The sequence below is a fragment of the Nerophis lumbriciformis genome, linkage group LG23, assembly GCF_033978685.3.
Source record: "Nerophis lumbriciformis linkage group LG23, RoL_Nlum_v2.1, whole genome shotgun sequence".
Taxonomy (NCBI): Eukaryota; Metazoa; Chordata; class Actinopteri; order Syngnathiformes; family Syngnathidae; genus Nerophis; species Nerophis lumbriciformis.
In genome coordinates this window covers 27791661-27819160 of record NC_084570.2, presented here as the reverse complement: position 1 = coordinate 27819160, position 27500 = coordinate 27791661, and the positions used below count along the sequence as shown (strand labels likewise).

The 27500-nt window shown below is 39.7% G+C and overlaps 1 protein-coding gene across 3 annotated transcripts in view; it reads left to right on the top strand.

The window, feature by feature from the left end:
- Positions 1 to 27500, top strand: part of foxp4 (forkhead box P4) — a 260328-nt gene that overhangs the window by 180357 nt on the left and 52471 nt on the right. For all 3 annotated transcript variants that reach the window (XM_061984854.1, XM_061984855.1, XM_061984852.1), the window contains exons 5-6: positions 16198 to 16353; positions 25037 to 25172. In XM_061984854.1, coding sequence (XP_061840838.1) covers positions 16198 to 16353; positions 25037 to 25172 — 292 coding nt within the window. The remainder of the gene's footprint in view (positions 1 to 16197; positions 16354 to 25036; positions 25173 to 27500) is intronic.

The following is a 27500-nucleotide window of genomic DNA, read 5'->3' as shown; positions in this document are numbered from 1 at the left end:
CAGCAGAACACCATCTGCACCATACACGGTGTTGTTATATTTATATATATATATATATATATATATATATATATATATATATATATATATATATATATATATATATATATAAAAATATATGTATATATATATATATTGTATATATATATATATATATATATATATATATATATATATATATATATATGCACATATATACGTATACACATACATACATATACATACACAGTATATATACACATATACACATATATAAATATTCATACATATATATACATATACACATACATATATACTGTACGTATACATATAGATATACATATATACATATACGGTCTGGCTGAACCTGTTCCCACGACAAGTTCAGATGTGTTTGTTGACACAGGCAGGGTGTGCCTGCATCTCTTTCATGTAAAACTCTGACATCATCAAAGGTACACCAAGGCAACCGTTTCCAATCATTCAAACAGGTTATTAAAGTTCTTCCCCTTTCGAAGGGTTTCTAGGGAACCGTACCTTAGCCTACCTGTAAGCACACACGTGCACCAATCGGACTTTTAGCATCCGCACGTTTCAGGAGGGCTCCGGGTGATGAGCGGGTTGCCATGCCGACAGCCCGACAAGCAAATAAACACGATTCATCTACAAAAGACATGTCACATATTCCGACACCCCCCCGTGCGTTGCAATTTGTCAGCGTTTGTCACAAAAAACAAAACACAACATTTTTTTAAACTGTGCAGTCAATGTTATATCTGTAACCGTTCCTAGTCATACAAGTGTAAAAAGAAGTTAACTGCCGTACAATAAAACTATTAAAATATACAGGAAGTTCAATTATTGTAACGTCTGTCGAGACGCTTTAAGGAGGACATGAATTCCATCGATCACTTTATTGAGCAAAACTCTTTATTATCGGCCATAAACACATGACCAAAACATTGGTAAAAAATGTCTATCTAGCAAAACTGGTCATTTTCTGCCGTACAAACACAGGCACTTGGTCTGTGATGTGTTTACAGCCACGCAAAAAGTCGGACAACTCCACATAATAAATGATAAATGGGTTATACTTGTATTGCGCTTTTCTACCTTCAAGGTACTCAAAGCGCTTTGACAGTATTTCCACATTCACCCATTCATTCACACACTGATGGCGGGAGCTGCCATGCAAGGCGCTAACCAGCAGCCATCAGGAGCAAGGGGTGAAGTGTCTTGCCCAAGGACACAACGGACGTGACTAGGATGGTAGAAGGTGGGGATTGAACCCCAGTAACCAGCAACCCTCCGATTGCTGGCACGGCCACTCTACCAACTTCGCCACGCCGTCCCCCAATATTTTTATTTTTTATTTTTTTTAAATGATAAATGGGTTGTACTTCTACCTTCAAGGTACTCAAAGCGCTTTGACACTACTTCCACATTTACCCATTCACACACACATTCACACACTGATGGAGGGAGCTGCCATGCAAGGCGCTAACCAGCACCCATCAGGAGCAAGGGTGAAGTGTCTTGCTCAGGACACAACGGACATGACGAGGTTGAGGGACCCTTGGGTTGCGCATGGCCACTCTTCCACTGCGCCACGCCGTCCCGTGTGTAATTCCAGGTCGTTACACTATGATTTACCATTCAAATGTGTGCTTATTCGACTGTCATATATTAGGAATCTTAATTTATAAATATTAATCATGAAATGCTGTTATTATATTAAATAAATACTAATAAAAGGATATAGTTTACAGACAGAAAGTTACAGGAATTTACACATGATCCCATGCTTACATCTCATTGTGCAACATGAGAATGTTTCAATGGGAACTAAATGTGATATCTGAAAGGGGTAGAAATTATTTCCAAAGCAGTCTGATGTTGCTCACATGTACTCCACTCAATGTTCAGGAAGTTTTTTGCGTTTGCTCTCAAACATGAAAAATTAGAAGGAACATTGGCCAGGATGCTACTTTTGGATAAGCAAAAGCATTTGCTGTATAATGTGTAGTTCCAGGTCGTTACACTATGATTTTCCATTCAAATGTGTGCTTATTTGACTGTTTCATTAAGAATCTTAATTTATAAATATTAATCATGGAATGCTGTTGTTATATTAAAGAAATACTAATAAATTAATATATTTTACAGACAGAAAGTTGCAGGTATGTACACATGATCTCATGCTTACATCTCATTGTGCAACATGTGAATGTTTTAATGGGAACTTAATGTGATATCTGAAAGGGGTACAAATTATTTCCAAAGCAGTCTGATGTTGCTCACATGTGCGCCACTCAATGCTTGGGAAGTTTTTTGTGTTTGCTCATGACAAACATGAAAAATTAGAGGGAACATTGGCCAGGACGCTACTTTTGGATAAGCAAAAGCATTTGCTGTATAATGTGTAATTTCAGGTCGTTACACTATGATTTACCATTCAAATGTGTGCTTATTCGGCTGTCATTAATTAAGAGTCTTAATTTATAAATATTAATCATGAAATACTGTTGTTATATTAAAGAAATGCTAATAAAAAGATATATTTTACAGTCAGAAAGTTACAGGAATTTACACATGATGCCATGATTGCATCTCATTGTGCAACATGTGAATGTTTTAATGGGAACTAAATGTGATATCTGAAAGGGGTAGAAATGATTTCCAAAGCAGTCTGATGTTGCTCACATGTGCGCCACTCAATGCTCGGGAAGTTATTTGCATTTGTTTACAAACATGAAAAATTAGAGGGAACAATGGCCAGGACGCTACTTTTGGATAAACAAAAGCATTTACTTCTTTAGATGCTCGCGTCTCGTATGCGACACGCCGACGTCACGCCTCTCACCTTTATGAACACAGCCGAGAACCGCCTCGTCTTCTCTAAAAAAAAAAAAAAAAAGAATACCTGGATTGTTAAAACTGCTCGATTCTAACGCGTCTCTCCCAGTTAATTAAGCACAGTATGGGCTTGCTGGTCGTCCGTATCTGCAAGGCAGGCACTTTTTAAGCACGCGCAGAAGGAGACAACCAGCCAACATATCACTCAGCCGAGCATTAAATTTCATATCCCCATGGCGATACACGATTGTAGAGTCTGAAAGGAAGGTTTACGGCCCGCTGCCACGTGGAGTGCGTGTGCGTGCCTGTGTTAACCTTTAAGTTTCATCCAACCTTTCCTTACACTACAACTGCTCCGCCTTTCTTTCCTGGTTGCGTCACCAAGCCAAGGTCACGGTAATAGGCTGAAGAGGTGATCGCCTCACTTCCTTACCCATAATGCATAGAGCCACTGAATCAAATCATTAAGAGACCTTAATTATCACTTAATTATTCCCTCACCTCGCCAGCCTTGCATATGCATTTGACGAGGAGGGGGATCGGGACTAGTGAGGCAGAAAAAGAGACATTAACCCCGCCTCAGGAACAATAAAAAGCGAGGAAAAGGCAGATGGGGAAGGAAGAGAAGCGGGAAAAGGACTGAGGCTACCATTAAAACAAACGAGCGATAAGACGGCGCATCATTGTTGAAATGCAAAGTAAATCATGCAAAAGTAAAAGGGGGCACAGAAAGTGAAAAGAAGTGTTGGGATGTTGACTGGTGTCTGCTCCGGGGTCAGACGCTTGAGAGACTGCAGCAACTGCTGCTCCGTGAAGTCCTTCTCTTCCCGAGGAGCCTCTTTGAACATTTGATGCAGCATGAAACAAAGACAAACTGCATGTGGGCGCCGCTCTTGGGAGGATCGCCGTCTCACATGCGCACACAGGTGCACGCGCTCCGCGGCCGCACATTCCCTGGCTTTTGCGCCCGTCTGGTGCTAGATTGTGATCTTAACGGAGTGAAATGAACAGATTCAAATTGTGGTGCCTGGGTGTTTTTGTTTAGAACTGGTGAATGTTTCCAATAGTAACACGCTACTTTTACTCTGTTACACTTCCTTAAGTAACTTTTTGGATAAATTGTACATGTAAGAGTAGTTTAGTAGGCGCATATTACACCAGTTTTAAATTTGCTGCATTGCCTCCTTGTCCGCATTAAAGTTATGTTATTACTTTTTAAATGTCTTAATGGCCTTGCACCTTCTTATCTATCTGACCTGCTCCTGAGGTCCTCTGGCACTGACCTTTTAGATTTACCAAATACCAGAACAAAGACCCACGGTGAAGCGGCATTTAGCCACTATGGACTCCACCTGTGGCACAGCCTGCCAGGGAGCCTCAGGACTGCAGAGAGTGTTGATTTTTTTTTTTTTAATGGCTAAAGACACACTTTTTAATCAGGCTTTTTACTGATCATCTTAAAATCTTATGTTTTTTATTATTTTATTGTGTTGTTTTCTATCTTAAATATTAATATTACTACTATTATTCTCTCAATGTACTAGAGGCACACTGCGTATGGCCAACATTCAGATTGAGGTGCCTGGGTGTTTGTGTTTAGAACTGGTGAATGTTTCCAATAGTAACGCGCTACTCTGTTACACTTCCTTAAGTAACTTTTTGGATGCATTTTACTTGTCAGAGTAGTTTAGTAGGCGCACATTACACCAGTTTTAAAGTACTTCAAAGTTATGTTATTACTTTTTAAATGTCTTAATGGCCTTGCGCCTTCTTATCTATCTGACCTGCTCCTGAGGTCTTTTGACACCAACCTTTTAGATTTACCAAATACCAGAACAAAGACCCACGGTGAAGCGGCATTTAGCCACTATGGACTCCACCTGTGGCACAGCCTGCCAGGGAGCTTCAGGACTGCAGAGAGTGTTGATTTTTTTTTTTTAATGGCTAAAGACACACTTTTTAATCAGGCTTTTTACTGATCATCTTAAAATCTTATGTTTTTTATTATTTTATTGTGTTGTTTTCTATCTTAAATATTAATATTACTACTATTATTCTCTCAATGTACTAGAGGCACACTGCGTATGGCCAACATTCAGATTGAGGTGCTTGGGTGTTTGTGTTTAGAACTGGTGAATGTTTCCAATAGTAACGCGCTACTCCGTTACACTTCCTTAAGTAACTTTTTGGATGCATTGTACTTGTCAGAGTAGTTTAGTAGGCGCACATCACACCAGTTTTAAAGTACTTCAAAGTTATGTTATTACTTTTTAAATGTCTTAATGGCCTTGCGCCTTCTTATCTATCTGACCTGCTCCTGAGGTCTTTTGACACCAACCTTTTAGATTTACCAAATACCAGAACAAAGACCCACGGTGAGGCTGCATTTAGCCACTATGGCCCCCACCTGTGGCACAGCCTGCCAGAAAGCCTTGAGACTGCAGAGAGTGTTGAATGTTTTTTTTTTTAAACAGCTAAAGAGACACTGTTTAATCAGGCTTTTTACTGATCATCTTAAAATCATAGGTTTTTATTATTTCATTGTGTAGTTTCTATCTTAATTATTACTATTACTACTATTATTCTCTCAATGTACTAGAAGCACACTGCGTATGGCCAACATTCAGATTGTGGTGCCTGGGTGTTTGTGTTTAGAACTGGTGAATGTTTCCAATACACTTCCTTAAGTGACTTTTTCGATAAATTGTACTTGTCAGAGTAGTTTAGTAGGCGCACCCTACACCAGTTTTAAAGTTGCTGCATTGGCTCCTCTAAAACAGTTGACTAAAAAAACTTTCTTATTGAATGTTTCTGACGATCCTAATAACCACAAGTGTCATTTAAACACATTACAACATTACCAACAACATCAAAAAGCAGTGGAAAGTTGTAATTATCTGTTAGATTTGAGCTTGAAAGTTACAAGTCTGTAAGTATTTACATTTCCACATAGCTAAACGAGCTGAAATTACCACAATCGCCCCCTATTGTACTAGATGCACACTGCGTATGGCCAACATTCAGATTGTGGTGCCTGGGTGTTTGTGTTTATAACTGGTGAATATTTCCAATAGTAACACGCTACTTTTACTCTGTTACACTTCCTTAAGTAACTTTTTGGATAAATTGTACTTGTCAGAGTAGTTTAGTAAGCGCACATTACACCAGTTTTAAAATCGCTGCATTAGCTTATTAGCATGTAGCATTCTCTTCTTCCACTGTATTTACATTTCCACATAGCTAACCGAGCTGAAATGACCACAATCGCCCCCTATTGTACTAGAGACGCACTGTGTATGGCCAACAGTCACATTAGAGATAAGAGCATGCAAACTACAACATCACATATAGGTGGGAAAAATAGAAGAAACTGAAGGATTTGACAAATCAGACTAAATTAGTACATAGAAACGTACTGAAAAAAACATCTTCAATGCTTACTTTCGAACTAGTAAAAAAGAACATTTATATCTCGGGATGATGTTTGATAAGAAATTATCAAGTTCGAGCCTATTATCGAATCCTCTTATCGAACCGATTCCTTATCGATTCTCTTATCGAGTCCAGATAGGTTGTTGTATATGGAAAAAAACACACAATATTTGGTTTAACAAATCACTTCACATTCTCTACTGCTCACTACTATAGTATTACCATATCTGAGTTATTGTGCAGAAATGTGGGGAAATATCTACAAATGTGCGCTACATTCGTTAACCGTGTTACAAAAAAGATCAATTAGACTGATGCATAATGTTGGATATAGAGAACATACAAACACTTTATTTATTGAGTCAAAAATATTAAAGTTCGATGATTTGGTAAAATTGCAAACAGCAAAAATTATGTGGAATTAAATCATGGAATGGATTAAGTAAAGAAGTTAAACATTGTACTGATATGATCCAGATGTTGTTCAAATGAATAGTGCTTACAAAGTACAAAGAAGAAGAATTATGAGAAATACTTTCAACCTTATTGAAAATAAGATATTCTTCATCTCAGTATATTAATAATGACTGAATTAATTAATTACATATTACAAAACTGTTGTGTATACTAATTCACAGATATTTTATTATAAAAAGGTCAGTAAATGATGTATATATTTGTCGAATCATGTTTTGTTTAGTTATGTTCTGTTAGTTTTGGACTTCCTTAGTTGTTTTGTGCACTTCGGGGTTTGTTTTAGTCACCATGGTTACTTATGATTTTCACCTGCCTTGTACGCGCACCTGTTGCTCATCAGAGACTCTATTTAAGCCTGCCTTTTCCGGTCACTCGTCGTGGCTTCATTGTTTGTATTTGCAACAGTTACGTTGGCATTCTGGTTTTCGAGCGCATGATTCCTGTGCTAAAGTTACCTTAGCTTCTAGTATTCCTGTGCTAAGTAAGTTTTTGTGCGAACGGCACACTTTCCTTTTGTTTCGGTCTTGTCTGTTGTAATGTGTGTGATTTATGAGAAATAAATCATCTCCTACCTTCACGCTTTCGTCCGGAGCCGTCAGTTTTGCGTCCCGGGAGAACGAACCGCAGCACGCTGCACCCCACCGTGACAAATGACTGAGCCACGTGACGTCATTTCTTGTGATGTCCTAAGGGGAATTTCTTGTCGGGATGGGATTCGTTCCCAGGGATTCAAATAAAGAACCAACTCATTTTCTTTACTATAGTGGTCTCGATAACGGGTACCGGTTCTCAAAAAGGGATTCGAGTCTGACGACTCGGTTCTTTTCTTATCAAACAACCCTGAAAACTGGGTTCGAGCATCATCCCTATTGATATCATGTGCCGTCATCTGTGCCAATACACATTTTCACATTTCAGCCTACAGGAATTCCAATTTCAACTAGAGAAAACATGCTGAAGTGAATTGTATATGGTTATTAGTCCAAGAACCATTAAAAAGTTTTTTCACGCAGTACTTACTCAAGTAATTATTTTGATGACTACTTTTACCTGAGTCCTATTATTCTGACGTAATGTTTGCGCACTCTACCCACCTCTGCTAACAGACTGCGACATGATTTGCCAATAAATCCCAGCAGCGCAAACACAATCAAGCAGATAAAGAGTTTGCGGCTAGCATGGCGGCGACAGCTGTTGCTAGGCCTCAGGTTAATTGGCAACATGAAATGGCGAGTGGGCGTGACGATTAATTAATTGTCTCAAAGTGTGTCAGGCTTGTAATTGACTGGCAGCGTTTTTAAGGGCTTCTTGCCAGCGTTAGACAATGCTCAAAGGATTTAAATGGAAACATGAATGTCAATAATAGCAGAATAATGTCACATATTAGGGCCTGATTTGTCATTTTTCGCTCCAAAATTGTGATTTGATTTGCAATTTTTATATTTTATAAAATAAAATGCATTCAACTTGGAAAATAAGACTGCCACACATTAGAAAAATATGTAATAATTTACTTTAAAAATATTTGTCTTTATGGAGACAAACTCAGAGCTTTTGTCTACATCCTGCTCTTAAACGGAATAAATAACCAATAGTAACTATACAGTGTTTATAATGTAATGTAATCATAATATATAATATATAATAATAATAATGCAAGTAACTATTTAAAAGTAAATAAACGTTTATTCATCATTACTGTGCAACTGTTATGCATTGTAAAGTAATTGGAAAGCAAATTACTTTGTTATACTAAATAAATAAACAAACTAAAAAATGGAATGGACTCATTCCTGTAAGCAAAATTTTAACTTCGATAAATATTGAACATCTTAGAGTGCATTTCTTTCCCCAGTTAGAAAAACTAGGTCGGACGTTCCTTATTTGTTTTTTTTGCCATCTCGTGATCACGGCATTCCCGCTCGTTCGTCCGTGTTGATGGGCTCGTATTGCCCATCTGGGACATTTGGCTTTGTAACCATATTTTTTGCCGCCTAATTTTTGTTACTTGTGGCACTTTTCCCCGGTGAGCCGCCAGGCTCTCTGTACGTTCTTCCTGTACGTCCGAGAGAAAGATTGTGAATGACTGAAAAGTGGGCTCACTGCGGTCAGTTGATTCTACTGTTAAATAACATTAAAAAAAATCACCTCAGCCTCTTCGGGTTCCGCACTTATTAAAACCTTGACGTCGATTTGATGTCGATTAATCATGCAGCAGTTTTTATTAATCCCACAGGGTGATATTTTCTTTTTACTGTTCCATTATCCAACTGAACTAAGTTCTTTAAGACTTAGTATTTCGTTATGCAAGGATCAAATATACATAAACATATGTGGTTTTTAAGTAAGTTAGGTAAGGACACATTTGTAAGCCTCTTTGCATTTTTTATAGGTAGGAAAAATGTATTAGACTTAGACTTAGACAAACTTTATTGATCCACAAGGGAAATTGTTCCATACAGTAGCTCAGTAACAAGGATGGAAAGTATAATGCACACAAGGGCACAAAAAGAGGGCAAAAACAAAAGGTATAAAGTAGACTAAAAATGTACCATAGTAGCAATATAAAATATAACATGTGTAATATTTACAAATTATATATACAGTATAACATATACTGATATATTATATTATATAATGTTTTTATATAATATGTACAATATATGACAAATCCCAATTACCATGTACAATATTACAGTATATGTAACAGCTGCAGCAAAAAAAAAAAGGGCAGCATAAAATAGAGAGTAGATCCAGCAGAAAATATACATTATACACAAAGAGAGGTAGCTAACATAGGAGCGGTCAGGTAATAGACAGATATCATCTATTGTTGGTTATGCGGGTTAATCCATCATCAATATTAATCAGATGAAAACAATTTTAACGCAATTAACCGGCTGCAGTGCAGAATGACTTAAAATCTCTAAATAGTTTCTGGCAAGGTTTGTCCGAGTGGTGTTACAATCTGCACGTGCAAATGGGCAGTTGGTCCGGCAGTGACGGGCTGCAGACGCAAACAAGTCAACATGGGAAATTTGAGCACAAAAAAACACGGCGGAACAGTCAACCGACATAAAGTAATATGTGCACTTTCTTTTCACTTAAAATAACACTTGAATTACACAAAAGGATTCTTGGGTATGCATTCATGTTTCTTATAAATGCATATACTGTATATCCCCTTTATTCTTGACTGTATTTGCTCATGCAAAACAAAACATGCTTAATCCAGATTAAGATTGAATTTTATTAATCCACAACAATTTGTGAATATTAAACATGTTGGTTTAGTTGTTTGGGCTTTATGTAAAGAAATAGTACAGTGGAATATTGGCAGCTCAAGTGCAGGGCTTGAGCAGCCATACTGGTGTCTCTCAGCCAGTGTCAGCTGGGATGGACTCCAGCCCCCTGCAGTGATCTCATGAATAAGTGGTGTAGATAATAACTATCTGTGTGTGATTCCCTCTGAGGGATGTGGTCCCGCGCTGTGGTAGAGATCCTCCGGGTGTACTGTATGTCAAGAATAGCATCTGCCACCATTATGTCTTTTGTTTATTCATTCCATATTTATGGTCATATTCTGATCTGTTTGGTCCTTAGCCATAGCGTTCATATACTTACCATATTTTTCAGACTATAAGGCGCACTTAAAATCCTTTCATTTTCTCAAAAATGGACAGTGCGCCTTATAACCCAGTGTGCCTTATGTATGTATTAATTCTGGTTGTGCTTTCTGACCTCAAAGCACTTTTATTTGGTACATGGTGTACTGATAAGTGTGACCAGTAGATGGCAGTCACACATAAGAGATATGTCTCGGCCGCAGGCTGACGCCTGTTCAATAAATGACACTAGCAAGTACCCGTAAGCAAGCAACACCAAAATGTTAATGTTTCATTGAGAATATAGAACATTACACACGGCGCTCAAAAATCTGGGAAAATATTTTAGTACGACTTTGATAAGCTACGAGCCGAACCGCTTGATGGATTGTCGGAGCATTACGGCTACCATAGTCAGACATACTGTGCTTCAACATATGGTATTATTATGGTGTGTGTATTCGGAGACATATTGTCTGGCATTTTGTTTCACAATATTATGCAAAACCAACCTTTGTTACCTACTGGTACCTGCAGGCTGAAAAATTGCACGCGTCCGCCATTGTAGTCTGTGCCCCCCCCCCTCAAGGAAAAGGGGAGCAGAGGAGAAAAGAAAAGAAACGGCAGATCAACTGGTCTAACAGGGGGGCTATTTAAAGGCTAGAGTATACAAATGAGTTTTAAGATGGGACTTAAATGCTTCTACTGAGGTAGCATCTCTAATTGTTACCGGGAGGGCATTCCATAGTACTGGAGCCCGAATAGAAAACGCTCTATAGCCCGCAGACTTTTTTTGGGCTCTGGGAATCACTAATAAGCCGGAGTTCTTTGAACGCAGATTTCTTGCCGGTACATATGGTACAATGCAATCGACAAGATAGGACGGAGCTAGACCGTGTAGTATTTTATACGTAAGTAGTAAAACCTTAAAGTCACATCTTAAGTGCACAGGAAGCCAGTGCAGGTGAGCCAGTATAGGCGTAATATGATCAAACTTTCTTGTTCTTGTCAAAAGTCTAGCAGCCGCATTTTGTACCAATTGTAATCTTTTAATGCTAGACATAGGGAGGCCCGAAAATAATACGTTACAGTAGTCGAGACGAGACGTAACGAACGCATGAATAATGATCTCAGCGTCGCTAGTGGACAAAATGGAACGAATTTTAGCGATATTACGGAGATGAAAGAAGGCCGTTTTAGTAACACTCTTAATGTGTGACTCAAAGGAGAGAGTTGGGTCGAAAATAATACCCAGATTCTTTACTGATTCGCCTTGTGTAATTGTTTGGTTGTCAAATGTTAAGGTGGTATTATTAAATAAATGTCGGTGTTTAGCAGGACCGATAATCAGCATTTCCGTTTTCTTGGCGTTGAGTTGCAAGAAGTTAGCGGACATCCATTGTTTAATTTCATTAAGACACGCCTCCAGCTGACTACAATCCGGCGTGTTGGTCAGCTTTAGGGGCATGTAGAGTTGGGTGTCATCAGCATAACAATGAAAGCTAACACCGTATTTGCGTATGATGTCGCCTAGCGGCAGCATGTAAATGCTAAAGAGTGCAGGGCCAAGAACCGAACCCTGAGGAACTCCGCACGTTACCTTAACATAGTACGAGGTCACATTATTATGGGAGACGCATTGCATCCCGTCAGTAAGATAAGAGTTAAACCACGACAAAGCTAAGTCTGACATACCAATACGTGTTTTGATACGCTCTAATAAAATATTATGATCGACGGTATCGAAAGCAGCGCTAAGATCAAGAAGCAGCAACATAGATGACGCATCAGAATCCATCGTTAGCAGTAGATCATTAGTCATTTTTGCGAGGGCTGTCTCCGTAGAGTGATTTGTCCTGAAACCGGATTGAAAAGGTTCACAGAGATTGTTAGACACTAAGTGTTCATTTAGCTGCTGTGCGACAATTTTTTCGAGGATTTTCGAAATAAAGGGAAGGTGGGACACCGGTCGGTAGTTTACCATGAGGTCAGGATCAAGGTTAGGTCTTTTGAGCAGAGGATGAATAACCGCTTTCTTGAATGCTAGGGGAACAGTGCCAGAGGAAAGTGATAAGTTTATAATATTTAGCACTGATGGACCTAATAATACAAAAAGCTCCTTGATAAGTTTCCCAGGAAGTGGGTCAAGTAAACATGTTGTTTGTTTTATCCCACTTACACGCTGTAATAGTTCCTCTAATGTTATTTCATCAAAAAGAGAGAGACTATTTTGTATTGCAGTATCCGTCGTAGATACAGTTGTATCTGTGTTCATAGAACCCAGTTGTAGCTGGGATGCGTTGTCTTTAATCTCCTTTCTAATGAGTTCAATTTTCTTATTAAAGAAATTCATAAAGTCATCTGCCGAGTGGGTGGAGCTATTGGGAGGAGTCCCTTGTTAGGTTAGCGATGCTACTGTACTAAACAAAAATTTAGGGTCGTTTTTGTTGAGGTGGATGAGATTTGAGTAATATTTAGCTTTAGCTAAGGTAAGCATGCGTTTATACGATATTAAACTATCACTCCATGCTTGATGGAAAACCTCAAGCTTGGTCGCGCGCCATTTGCGTTCCAACTTTCTACATGATAATTTATGGGCTCTGGTTTCTTCTGTAAACCATGGGGTGCGCCTTTTAGGGGCCCTTTTTTGTTTTAGCGGTGCTATACTATCAATGGTTTTGCGCAGGGCATTGTCAAAGTTGTTAGTGAGGTTATCAATAGAGCCGACATAATTTGGGAATGGTGCCATTACCGAAGGCACTAGGTCAGCAAGAGTCATCGTTGTAGCAGAATTAATGTTGCGGCTGCTATAGCAGTTATTATTATTATTAGTTTGTTGACAATGAGTCAGAACTTCGAATTTTATAAGGTAATGATCGGACATTACTTTAGTATACGGGAGTACCATAACTTTGGAGGTGGTGACACCCCTGACCAGCACTAGATCTATCGTATTGCCGTTGCGATGGTTCATTTATTATTTGTGTAAGACCACAGCTATCAATTATAGTCTGGAGCGCCACGCACTGAGGGTCCGATGGGGTATTCATATGGATATTAAAGTCCCCCATTATGATTATATTGTCTGCGTGCGTCACTAGATCAGCAACGAACTCTGAGAATTCATTAATAAAGTCCGAGTAGGGCCCTGGGGGGCGGTAGATAACAGCCATATCGAGAGGTTAAGATTGTTGTCTCTAATGACCTCATTAACTAATAACGTTTTGGGAGACAATGATCTTATGTTTAAAAAGCCCATATTATAAGTATTGGGCTGTTTTGACGAGTTTTTGTTTAAATTATCCGTAGTAGAAATATTAATAATGTTGCGTTTATTATACGTAGTGCACTTTAAATAGTTTCGACCATATCTAGGAATTGATACGACGGGAATTTTCAGATTGTTTGCTTGATGCTGCGATCGACTGAACGCATCATGATTTGCCACCTCAGTAGAATGCATATCTACTCCGGACACATTCACAACAGAAAACACATTATGTGAGTTGTGTGTTATTCTAAGAAAATTGCTATGCGTACAGGAATTATCCAGCCTGGTGCTGGCTAGTTCTAGCTTAACTGACTCCTCACCCGGACTAGCAGGCTCTGTAATTGCCTGTGACCGGGCTTGCTCTAGTGTAGTTAGTCAAATGTGACTTAAACAGTAGTCTATGTTCTTAGACAGGATGATGGCGCCTTCCTGGTTAGGGTGAAGGCCGTCCCTCATCAGCAAGCCTGGTTTGCCCCAGAAAGAGGGCCAATTATCAATAAACGTTAGTCCCTGTTGTCTACAGAAGCTAGCCAGCCACTTGTTAAGCGAGACTAATCTGCTATATCTCTCATCATTGCCTCTCGCAGGCAGGGGGCCAGAGACAATTACTCGATGCCTGGACATCTTTCTAGCGAGATCACAAGTCCTGGCTATGTTTCTCTTTGTAATCTCTGACTGTCTCATTCTAGTGTCATTGGAGCCAACGTGTACAACTATATTCGCATAACTAGTGGTGCGATTAGCCTGTCGTACGTGTTTACTAGGCCTGTTGCGAGTTAGCTCCCTAAGATTAGCCTCAATGTCAGGTGCTCTGGCCCCAGGGATGCACTTAATTGTGGCTGGTTTGCTAAGCTTTATGTTTCGGGTGATGGAGTCCCCTATGACTAAGGTGTGGTGCCCAGTAGACTGGGGTGTAGGACTAGCTAAAGAGCTAAATCTATTATGCGTCTCAACCGGTACACCGTAGCTTGTAGGCCGCTTAGGACTACTACAGGCTGGGCTAGTTAGCTCGCTACAGCTAACGCTAGCAGATGTGTCCGCAACATCTAAAGTTACGAGATTACTCTGCTCTAACTGGCGGACACGGCCCTCTAGCAGAGCCAGCCTCTCCGTGAGTAAGGTGCAAGACGCGCAGGAAGCCATACTCACGGTGTTTTCTGTCACCGAGTGAAGTTCCTGCTGTCTTCCGAGAAGTCCTGGTCACGGTGTGCAGGAGTAGACTCCTTCTGACCGGCGACCGGCGACGCCTTTCTCCGCGCTAGCTTCGTTAGCTTAGCAGCTAGCTGCTAGCTAGCTGCGGGAGGGGTGGTGAGACAGAGATCGGGTGATTTGCAAGTTAAATAGTACTACTAAAAATGTTGAGAAAGTAATAAAGAAAGCTGCAGAACAATGTAAAAGCACACAAATAGAACGATACTTAGCTTTTTCGAAACAGCGAGCAGTCAGCGAGCAGTCACGCACGGTGAACCGGACTCGCTATGGAAGCACTAAAAACTGCCGGTACAACAAATATGGCGGGGAGAGGATGCTGTCGAAGTAGAGGCATGTAAATAAGACTGCCCACAAAACAGCGCATCCTGAAGAGATGGTCAGAAAGCGGCTTGAAGATGGTTTGTAAAACAATCTATGCAACATTTTGACCAAATAACCACCATTACATGGTATGTAGACCACTAGGAAGTGTTTAAATGTAAGAAAAAAAAATCATAATTTGGCCTTATGGTGCAAAACATATAAACATTATAAACAATATAAATCGCAGATATAAACATTGTGAAATGAGTTATTTACACAGAAATATCTTGTGAATGTTTATTTACATACCGTAATTGTTTCCAAACGGTGTCTGTAACACGGCAGTAAAACGGCTGATCAGAAACAAATCAGAAGTCAACGTCATGGACCCACTAGTTGCACGAGCTAGCTATCCAATCAGCTAAACAGACTCAATAACTCCACGGTGACGTTTTGGTGAATTTACTGAGGAATTTGTGAAACTGAAATAATACAAAAAGAATGCCATTGTAAGTTAATAATACTAACACAGACACACGTAAACCGGTTAGCATATTAGCGAATGCTAAAAATGCTAGCTTGATAACATTACGATAGCACGTAGAAAAATGCATGAAAACACTCCTACAGTCATCACACTTGGGACGGTTTAGTAAGTAAGAATTGTTTTAGTTATATTGCAAAACTTACAAATGTTGCTTAAATTGATGGATGAAGAAAACTTCCGAGCATAAATGCGAGGGGCGCTTCTTTCCGGTTTACGGGATTTAAACAGGAAGTTCATTTTCAAATTGCTATACCTGTGTTGTGAGCAAACTCTTCCAAAAGATGGCGCCATAGCACAAACAATAACACACATTTTCAGTCCTCTGCTTGGGTTTAATCAAACTATTGGACACAAAACATTATGGGCATTAGCAAAAAAACCATAAATTAGCCGCTCTGTTTTATAAACAAATCTAGAAAAAGATTTGCGGTTTATAGTCTAGAATTAAAGCTCTTTAATAGTCTACTTGACCACACGCCAGCACAACAATAACGTGTTTTATTCCCTGTCTGCAGTTACAGGAGTACTACAAGAAGCAGCAGGAGCAGTTGCATCTGCAGCTTCTGACTCAACAGCAGCAGCAACAACAACAGCAGCAACAACAACAACAACAACAACAACAACAACAACAACAGCAACAACAACAGGCTGGCAAGCAAGCAGCAAAAGAGGTGAACTTGCAGTGCTCACTCACTCTTTAACTCCTGGGTGGTTCGCTGTCGTCTCATCTAAACACACGGTTGCAGTGCCAACCTACTCAGTTTTATGCCTTCAGCTGTGAGCCCGAGGTAAAGTCTGCTTATAGAAAGGGTCCGCCTCTCTTTTAATTGTCAATTAACCTCGCCAAATGCTGCTAGCCCCCCCCCATACCCCCCCATCTCTACCGTGCATAAGTAAATATAAATGTAGTGATTTAACCACAGCTGTGGGTCGCTTCTGAGGATCACAGCCAAGACAAGAGGTTGTCTCTAAACCAGGGGTGTCCAAACTTCTTGAATGGGGGGCCGCATTGGGCTAAAAAAGTTTGGCTGGGGGCCAAAAGCCGGCTATATATATATATATATATATATATATATATATATATATATATATATATATATATATATATATATATATATATATATATATATGTATATATATATATATATATATATATGTATATATATATATATGTATGTATATATATATATATATATATATATATATATATATATATATATATATATATATATATATATATATATACAGTTGTGTACAAAAGTTTACATGCACTTGTAAAGAACATAATGTCATGGCTGTTTTGAATTTCCAATCATTTCTACAACTCTTATTTTTTGTGATAGAGTGATTGGAGCACATACTTGTTGGTCACAAAAAACATTGATGAAGTTTGGTTCTTTTATGAATGTATTATGGGTCTACTGAAAATCTGACCAAATCTGCTGGGTCAAAAGTATACATACAGCAATGTTAATATTTGGTTACATGTCCCTTGGCAAGTTTCACTGCAATAAGGCGCTTTTGGAAGCCACCCACAAGCTTCTGGTTGAATTTTTGACCACTCCTCTTGACAAAATTGGTGCAGTTCAGCTAAATTTGTTGGTTTCCTTACATGGACTTGTTTCATCAACATTGTCCACACGTTTGAGTCAGGACTTTGGGAAGGCCATTCTAAAACCTTAATTCTAGCCTGATTTAGCCATTCCTTTACCACTTTTGACGTGTGTTTGGGGTCATTGTCCTGTTGGAACACCCAACTGCGCCCAAACATATTGCTGAGTATTGTGGCCAATTTTTGTTTCATCTGCCATCACATGGATAAAGATAAGACGTTCTGGAGGAAAGTTCTGTGGTCAGATGAAACAAAAATGTAGCTGTTTGGCCACAATACCCAGCAATATGTTTGGAGGAGAAAAGGTGAGGCCTTTAATCCCAGGAACACCACTCCTCCCGTCAAGCATGGTGGTTGTAGTATTATGCTCTGGGCCTGTTTTGCTGCTAATGGAACTGGTGCTTTACAGAGAGTAAATGGGACAATGAAAAAGGAGGATTACCTCCAAATTGTTCAGGACAACCTAAAATCATCAGCCCGGAGGTTGGGTCTTGGGCACAGTTGGGTGTTCCAACCTGGACAATGACCCCAAACACACGTCAAAAGTGGTAAAGGAATGGTTTTAGAATGGCCTTCCCAAAGTCTTGACTTAAACGTGTGGACAATGCTGAAGAAACAAGTCCATGTCAGAAAACCAACACATTTAGCTGAACTGCACCAATTTTGTCAAGAGGAGTGGTCAAAAATTTAACTAGAAGCTTGTTGATGGCTTCCAAAAGCACCTTATTGCAGTGAAACTTGCCAAGGGACATGTAACCAAATATTAACATTGCTGTATGTATACTTTTGACCCAGCAGATTTGGTCACATTTTCAGTAGACCCATAATAAATTCATAAAAGAACCAAACTTCATGAATGTTTTTGTGACCAACAAGTATGTGCTCCAATCACTCTATCACAAAAAATAAGAGTTGTAGAAATTATTGGAAACTCAAAACAGCCATGACATTATGTTCTTTACAAGTGTATGTAAACTTATGATCGTGACTGTATATATATATATATATATATATATATATATATATATATATATATATATATATATATATATATATATATATATATATGTATATGTATATATATATATATATATATATATATATATATATGTATGTTACGATAGCATGGACAAATATGCATTAAAACACTCATACAGACATCACACATGGGACGCTTTAGTAAGCATGAAATATTTTAGTTATATTGTAAAACTTACAAACGTTGCTTGTAGTGATAAATGAAGAATTATTTTGAGCAAAAACGCGATGGGCGCTTCTTTCCGGTTTACGGCATTAAAACAGGGAGTTCATTTTCAAATTGCTATACCTGTGCAGTGAGCAAACTCGTCCAAAAGATGGCGCCATATCACAAACAATAACACACCTTCCTTAGTCCTCTGCTTGGGTTTAATGCATGAAGCATTAATTGTTTTAGATATATTGTAAAACAAGCAGAAACGCTATGGACGACGAGTTAATGAAACCAGACATACTTCCGTTCAAGGCACGAAACAGGAAGTGCATTTTCAACACCTTTTCAGTGTCTCTGTCAGTGTTGAAAACTATTTGTTGAATACAAAACATTATGGCCGTTTGCAAAGAAAAATCCATACATTTGCCGCGCTGTTGAATAAGCGTTTATAGTCCGGAAAATACGGTAATCCAAAAATTTTTTTACGGCCTTTAAGAACCTAACGACTTGTATGTCCTGTCCTGTTAAGACTGTTCCTTAAAAATACAGCCGGTACCGCGAACGCAATCCGTTGTCCAGATGTTTAGAACTTGCTAATTCGTAACAAAAGACCCGAGCGACGCGGAGAAACAAATCACGCTGAGACGTCCTGACAGAAGCACACATCCCACATTCCGACTCTTCTCCCAGAGGGCCCGCACCGGCACACCTCACCTTCCCGGCAAACGTGGCCACGTCAAGCGTGACCAAAGCAAAACAGTTGTGGTCGCCTCCCATGTTGAGAAGGGTCTGAATCCCCCGCCCCCCCTTCCTCCCTGCCACTGTCCCAGTTTTCAGGTTTGTTGTCCTGTAACAACTAGACAAGTGCAATCGCTGGTCACACTGGTACACGCAGAGAGGGAGAGGCTTGATGTGTGCCGGGTCATTGCACCAACGCATACGCTCGGGGCCAGGGGGCGGGGGGTATGGCGTGCATCTTATACGACGTCGCTTGTTGCAAACGCCAAACAGCCACTGAGTGCGCGTGAGCATTTCTTCTGCAAAAGCAGGAATCAGCGATTTGCGGATGATAGCGACGCTAACAAGGAGGAGGAGGAGGCCAAGATGCAAGCAGAGGAAGGATAAAACCTTTTAATCTCTGCAGAGTTTTGTACTCCAGTGGCTGCCACTTCTTGACCTTTCCCCCATTTTCTGCTATTCCTTTTGCCGTCTTGTGCTCTGCCAGACTCGGAACGCGTGTGTGTGTGTGTGTGTGTGTGTGTGTGTGTGTGTGTGTGTGTGTGTGTGTGTGTGTGTGTGTGTGTGTGTGTGTGTGTGTGTGTATGTGTGCATTTGGGACTGGTCAGGAGTCAGCTTAATGAAGTGACTCTGAGCGTCGCAAGAGATGTGTGCAAGTGTGTGACTGTCCATCTCGTGTGTGTGTGTGTGTGTGTGTGTGTGTGTGTGTGTGTGTGTGTGTGTGTGTGTGTGTGTGTGTGTGTGTGTGTGTGTGTGTGTGTGTGACTGGCAGGCTCAGACAGTGTGTGATGTGCTCATAAATCACATTGACAGCCTGTTACAGCGCTAGCTTTGGCCACTCAGCCACAGCTAATGTAAACAGAACACAGACACACACACACGCAATGTGCGCTTTAAAGAAGGACATATCTCTGGAGAGAATGAGAGACATAGTGGGGTGGGGGGCACAGGAGCAAATGCAATAGGCAGACTTGGGGCGAAGGAAAAAAAAGAGGGCTGGACAGAGAGGAGAGCAAAAAGTTTTCTCAGGATGAGAAAAAACTTAATTGTAAAAATGTTGAAGTGAACCGAATATAACGGCTGAATAAGACAACATTAGTGCTGCATGAATCGATTATTTTAGTTACCGAGTTGCCTATCGATTAGTTTGTTTGATTGATCGAGTGGTCGAATAAAACACACTTCATTGCCTCAATGTGTGTTTTGGGGATTTGTGTTTAATATTCCCTGCGTTAGGACGACTAAAGCCGGAATTGGACCATGAAGCATAGATGGACATTTAGAAAAAACTAAAATATTGAATAACAAAAAGTGCACTCACAAGGAGTGAAAAAACTAACGCAAAGCACATTCAAACGGAGTGGAGAATAAACAAAAGGTGCACTCAAACGCAGTGGAGAATAAACAAAAGGTCACTCAAAGGCATTGGAGAATTAAAAAAAGTTGCACTCAAACGGCGTGGGGAATAAAAATAAGGTGCACTAAAATCGACGTGGAGAATAAACAAATGGTGCACCAAAAACGGTGTGGAGAATAAAAATAAGGTGCACTAAAAACGGTGTGGATAATAAACAAAAAGTGCACTCAAACGGCATGAAGAATTAAAAAAAGGTGCAATTAAATGGTGTGGAGAATAAACAAAAGGTGCACTCAAACGGAGTGGAAAATAAGCTACACATCTGTACCAGGAAGAAGCCAAAAGAGGTATTTGTGAGTGGAGCCAACGAGATGATCAATAACTGACTATTTTTATTAGATATTAATTAAGTTTTTCTCTAAAAACTTTCATGGGAAGTGTGGGAATTTTGGAAATATTCCAAGTTGGACTCATTCCATATGAAGCTGCATGCACGAAGTTCATCTGCAGTTAATTTGTATTAATTACCATTTATTATTAGGAGTGTTGGCAAAAAATCGATTTTTGAATTATTTGTGATTCTTATTTGTAACGATTCTTAATCGATTAAAAAAATAATAATCAAAAATCGATTTAAATTTAAAATTATATTCTTGTAATCTTTGTTTAAGTAATATAGAAATTGATACGTTTTAACAAAAAGGATTGAAAAATAAACACAAAGCTCATTTTAACGGAGTGGAGAATAAACAAAAGGTGCACTCAAACGGAGTGGAGAAAGAGTATAATAGCCTGACTCACAAATGTTAATCATAGAACTGGCACTCAATGTTATTAATAAAGTATTGACTTTGAATCGAGAATCGATTCTGAATGGAATCGTTACTCACAGAGTTAGGAGAAGCCACACTAACTATACTACCATCTAGTCTGTATTTTTCCAGATGTTTTCATTGCCTTTTAATAAAAAATAATAATAATAAGTACAAATAGTCCAAGATCTAATGATGGCCTCAGACTTTTTCGCAATACAACCATATTCTAAACCAATGGTTCTCTAACTTTTTTCACCAAGTAACACCTCAGAAAACCCTTGGCTCCAAGTACCACCATAATGACCAACATTACAGTAGAGTAGTAGGCCCAATGATTAATTAAAAACAAGGAAGAGGTTTTATTTAACAAGTATAATTACTATTTGTGGCCACTGTAACTCAAACAGAGTGAACAATAAACATATGGTGCATTTAAATGGAGTAGAGAATAAACAAAAGGTGCACTCAAACAGAGTGAACAATAAACATATGGTGCACTCAAACGGAGTGAAGAATAAACAAAAGGTGCACTCAAACAGAGTGGAGAATAAGCTCCACAACTGTTCCAGGAAGAAGCCAAAAGAGATATTTGTGAGCGGAGCCAACGGGAGCGATGATCACAAGCGAGTGGAAACATCCTTAAAGCAGAGTGAACCATATTTAATAACTGGCACGTGCCGTTGCGGTGAGCAAGGCTTAAAATGGCATAATTAACATTAAACTACAGTAGCGTAGTAGGCGCAAGTATTCATTAAAGGCAGAGATTTTATTTAACAAGTATATTTGATATTTGTGGCCACTGTAACATTACACACAGTTTGAACAGTAACGTTGTGTTTGAATATTTAATAAAGTGTTTTTGGGGGGGTTTTCGGCACAGTTTGAGAATCACTGTTCTAAACAGATGAAGTGAATTGTAGTTCTTCTGTTAGTTGGAGTAAACACCGCCAGCACACATTCTCTCCTCAAAGCTCCAGTCTGATAGGAAGTGACCTAGCTGGCCTTCCTGTGAGTTCTTCAGTGTTCAAAGGGTTCCACGCTGCCTCTCTCACACATGGACGCCCAATAAGCAGGTCCTCAGCTCCTTCTTTTTTCTTTTTTTTTTTCTCCCAGCGAGTTATCTGTAAGAGATAAAGCTCATCCCTCTCAGGGGTTAGCTGTCGGGACTTCAAACAGATTCAGTCCAGCCTGGGAGAGCAGGAAAGGGGACATTTATCATCTTAGCGCACACACACACACACACACACACACACACACACACACACGCACACGCACGCACGCACACACACACACACACAGAACATGTGACCTCTCATTCTTTTCCGTGGCTTTAGACTTGGATTTATTAAGTGTGACTAAAGTAATGAGAGGTCTTCAGAACTAACCCAGAAGGATTCAAACAAATCAGAGGCAACTTTCTTACAGCAAAAGTGAAAAATAATATGCAGAAATGAGGTGGCAGTGGACCCAAATATGCCCGTATTCATCATTTTTGCAATGCAGTCTGCTGAAAATGACGGAACGCACCACTCTACAGAGCAACTGACGCCGTGGTCCAAGTTGAAATCGCCACAAAACACGTTTTAAGATAGTCAACACTCTACTGGCGTCTGACGGCCGAAATGGGTAGTGCACCCCCTCAATTTGTCACATTTCGTGTGTCAGGTAAACTGTGACAAAACTGTCCATCTTTGTCAGTCCGCAGATTTTCTCGATGGGTGTTTTTTTTTTTTTTTGACAAATCCTTTCTTGGTCTGGTTCCCACTTACTGATGTTTGTTTATGTGTAGTGCACATGTGTCAAACACAAGGACCGGGGGCCAGATACGGCCCGACACGTCATTTAACGTGGCCCGCTAAAGCCTGGGAATAATGTGGATACTTCATCTTTCTTACTAAATGTTTTCATTGTTTCTATTTTGACAGAAAACAATGTATGCAATACATGAAATTTCATATTTTTTCAACTTTGATATACATATAAATATTCAATTATTATTGGTGTGAATCTTTGGGCACCTCACAATTCGATTCCGATTCTTGGGGTGAGGATTTGATTCCGTTTGTGTGTAGTGTGTATTATATACATAAAAAGACTCAGTGAGCAAGTGTGTGTGTGTAGTGTGTATTATATACATAAAAAGACTCAGTGAGCAAGTGTGTGTGTGTGTGTAGTGTGTGTTTGTGGTCAAAAGTTTTCAACACCGACAGAGACACTGAAAAGATGTGTTGCAGGTTGAAAATGTACTTCCTGTTTCGTGCCTTGAACCGGAAGTATATCTGGTTTTGTCTACGAGTCGTCCCTAGCGTTTCTGCTCGAAAGGATTCTTCATTGATAACTCCAAGCAACGTATGTGCGTTTTACAATATAACTAAAACAATTTGTGCTTACTATAGCGTCCCATGTAGGAGTGTTTTCATGCATATTTGTACGTGCTATCGTAATATAATCAAGCTAGCGTCGTTAGCATCAGCTAAAATGCTATCACATTTACGAGTGTTTGTGTTAGTATTATTAACTTACAATGGCATTTTGTTTGTATTGTTTTAGTTTTTAAAATTCACCGAAATGTCACTGTGGAGTTATTGAGGCTGTTTAGCTGAATGGAGCGCTAGCTTTCGCAGCTAGTTGGTCCATGACGATGACTTCTGTTTTGTTTGATTAGCCGTTTTACTGCCGTGTTACAGACACTGTTTGGAAACACATTTGCAAAATCCTTCATACTGGTATATATCTGCGTGTTATGTTCTGGTGTAGCTAATACTGTACATGTAAACATGTGTATTACTTCTAAAATTTGGTGGGTGCAGCTTAAATACCGATGCGATCTATAGTCTGGAAAGTACGGTAATATCAATGTTTTACTTATTTGCTCAAATTTCTAAATAAACTTCAGTTTTCAAAAAAAATATCCAACATGTACTGTAGGAAGGGGGTTCATATGGCTCCATTTGTGGTGATTTACCTGACACATGAAACATGACGAATTGGGTGTATTGTATACATAAAAAGTGTAATGCAATGCAAGTGTAACCTGTCAGTCACAGCGGATGCTATCTTGCTTCAAAACAACTTCATAGATTATTATATTACCTCAATGTATCATTTTTTTAATGGATTAACATTGGCCTTTGGATTATTGGATCGCTAGGATGACGGTCGATGAAACGTGGTCGTGAGTCAAGTGCGTTCACTTCAAACTGACTTTGAGGAAATATTGTTGTGTTACAAACTTTTGTGTCGTGTTGCTTCCTTATTTGTCAATATTCCAAGCTAATGTTAATGAGTAGCAGTGGCAGCTTGTCACAATTATGTTGGTCAGCTGAAACAAAAAATACCGATAGCAGTATTGTTAGTCCAGAATCTTCACTGACCTAATTAGGAACCGGTACCAAAATAATACCGGTTCTATGCATGACCGTACTTTGAGTGGGTTAAATCATTTTGCTTGAATCGCACAGCTTTTGGTGCTGGTTAAGTTATACAGTGACATCTCAACGTGAACTTTTCTGATCATTTCCTTGAAATAGGGTCCACATGAAGCTGGAAATTGGGAGTCGCAAACCGCCGCAGCACTCAAGTATCATAGCCTGACTCACAAACGTTTCCTCTTTTCCTCTCTCGCCTCCTTGCCCGGCAGCTCGGCAGCAAGCAGCTGGCCTTCCAGCAGCAGCTGATGCAGATGCAGCAGCTTCAGCAGCAGCACATCCTCAACCTGCAGAGACAAGGCCTGGTGCCCCTGCAGCCCACCGCCGCCATGCAGTCCCTACAGCAAGGTCAGGGCACACACACACACAATAATGGCTACACACACTCCCACACACACATATGGAAGTTCGTTTGTGTCTTTTTTATGAAAGCTTTTTTTCCATCCATCCATCCATCTTCTTCCGCTTATCCGAGGTCGGGTTGAGGGGGCAGCAGCCTAAGCAGGGAAGCCCAGACTTCCCTCTCCCCAGCCACTTCGTCCAGCCGGGAGACATAGTCTTCCCAACGTGTCCTGGGTCTTCCCAGTGGCCTCTTACCGGTCAGACGTGCCCTAAACACCTCCCTAGGGAGGCGTTTGGGTGGCATCCTGACCAGATGCCCGAACCACCTCCTCTGGCTCCTCTCGATGTGGAGGAGCAGCGGCTTTACTTTGAGTTCCTACCGGATGACAGAGCTTCTCACTCTATCTCTAAGGGAGAGCCCCGCCACCCAGCGGAGGAAACTCATTTCGGCCGCTTGTACCCGTGATCTTGTCCTTTCGGTCATGACCCAAAGCTCATGACCATAGGTGAGGATGGGAATGTAGATCGACCGGTAAATTGAGAGCTTTGCCTTCCGGCTCAGCTCTTTCTTCACCACAACGGATCGATACAGCGTCCGGATTACTGAAGACACCGCACCGATCCGCCTGTCGATCTCACGACCCACTCTTCCCTCACTCGTGAACAAGACTCCGAGGTACTTGAACTCCTCCACTTGGGGCAGGGTCTCCTCCCCAACCCGGAGATGGCACTCCACCCTTTTCCGGGCGAGAACCATGGACTCGGACTTGGAGGTGCTGATTCTCATCCCACTCGCTTCACACTCGGCTGAGATCTGAAGATCCTGGCCAGATGAAGCCATCAGGACCACATCATCTGCAAAAAACAGAGATCTAATCCTGCAGCCACCAAACCGGATCCCCTTAACGCCCTGACTGCGCCTAGAAATTCTGTCCATAAAAGTTATGAACAGAATCGGTGACAAAGGGCATCCTTGGCGGAGTCCAACCCTCACTGGAAACGTGTCCGACTTACTGCCGGCAATGCGGACCAAGCTCTGACACTGATCATACAGGGAGCGGACAGCCACAATCAGACAGTCCGATACCCCATACTCTCTGAGCACTCCCCACAGGACCTCCCGAGGGACACGGTCGAATGCCTTCTCCAAGTCCACAAAGCACATGTAGACTGGTTGGGCAAACTCCCATGCACCCTCAAGGACCCTGCCGAGACTATAGAGCTGGTCCACAGTTCCACGACCAGGACGAAAACCACACTGTTCCTCCTGAATCCGAGGTTTAACTATCCAGCGTAGCCTCCTCTCCAGTACACCTGAACAGACCTTATCGGGAAGGCTGAGGAGTGTGATCCCACGATAGTTGGAACACACCCTACGGTTCACCTTCTTAAAGAGAGGAACCACCGTTTTTTCCTAATTAATTTATTGATTGACTGATTTGTTTTTGCGTTAAAATTTTGTGAACTGAATTTTTTTAGTTATGCTGACAGTTTCATTTAAAAATAATTCAGTGTTTTAAAATTCTATGTATAAAAATTATTTGTAAAAAATGCTGTGTATAAAAAGTCACTGTAAAAAAATCGGTGTGAAAAAAATTCAGTGTAGAAAAATCAAAGTGTCAAATAAATTCACTGTATAGAAATTTGGTTTAAAAAATGTGTGTAAAAAAGTATGCGGAAATAAACAGTTAATGTAAAAAAATTGTGAAAAAAAATGCAGTGTTTAAAAGAATCAGTGTAAAAAAAAAGTCAGTGTTTAAAAAATTCTGTTTTTAACAATTCAGTTGTAAACAATTTAGTGTGAAAAAAAATCAGTGTCAAAACATTAATTGTATAAAAATATGGTGTAAAAAAAATGTTTGTAAAAAATTCAGTGTACACAAATTCCGTGTAAAAAAAAACAGTGTAAAAAAATGTTGTGTTTAAAAAAATCAGTGTAAAAAAATTCAGTGTAAAAAAAATTAAGTTTTAAACAATTCAAGTGTAAAAAAAATCAGTGTCAAAAATTCACTAAACATAAATTCAGTGTGAAAAAACAGTGTAAAAAAGTCAGTTTTTAAACAATTCAGTGTAAAAAAAAAATCAGTGTCCAAAAATTCACTGTACATACATTTTGTGTAAAACTAATTTATTTAACAAATTCAGTGTACAAAAATTCAGTGTAAACAAACCAGTGTAAAGAAAATTAAGTTGTTTAAAAAAATTCAGTGTTTAAAAAATTAATTGTGAAAAAAATCAGTTTTAAACAATTCAGTGTAAAAATATTGACTGTATAAAAATGTGGTTTAAAAAAGTTGTGTTAAAAAAATCAGTGTTAAAAAAATCAGTGTAAAG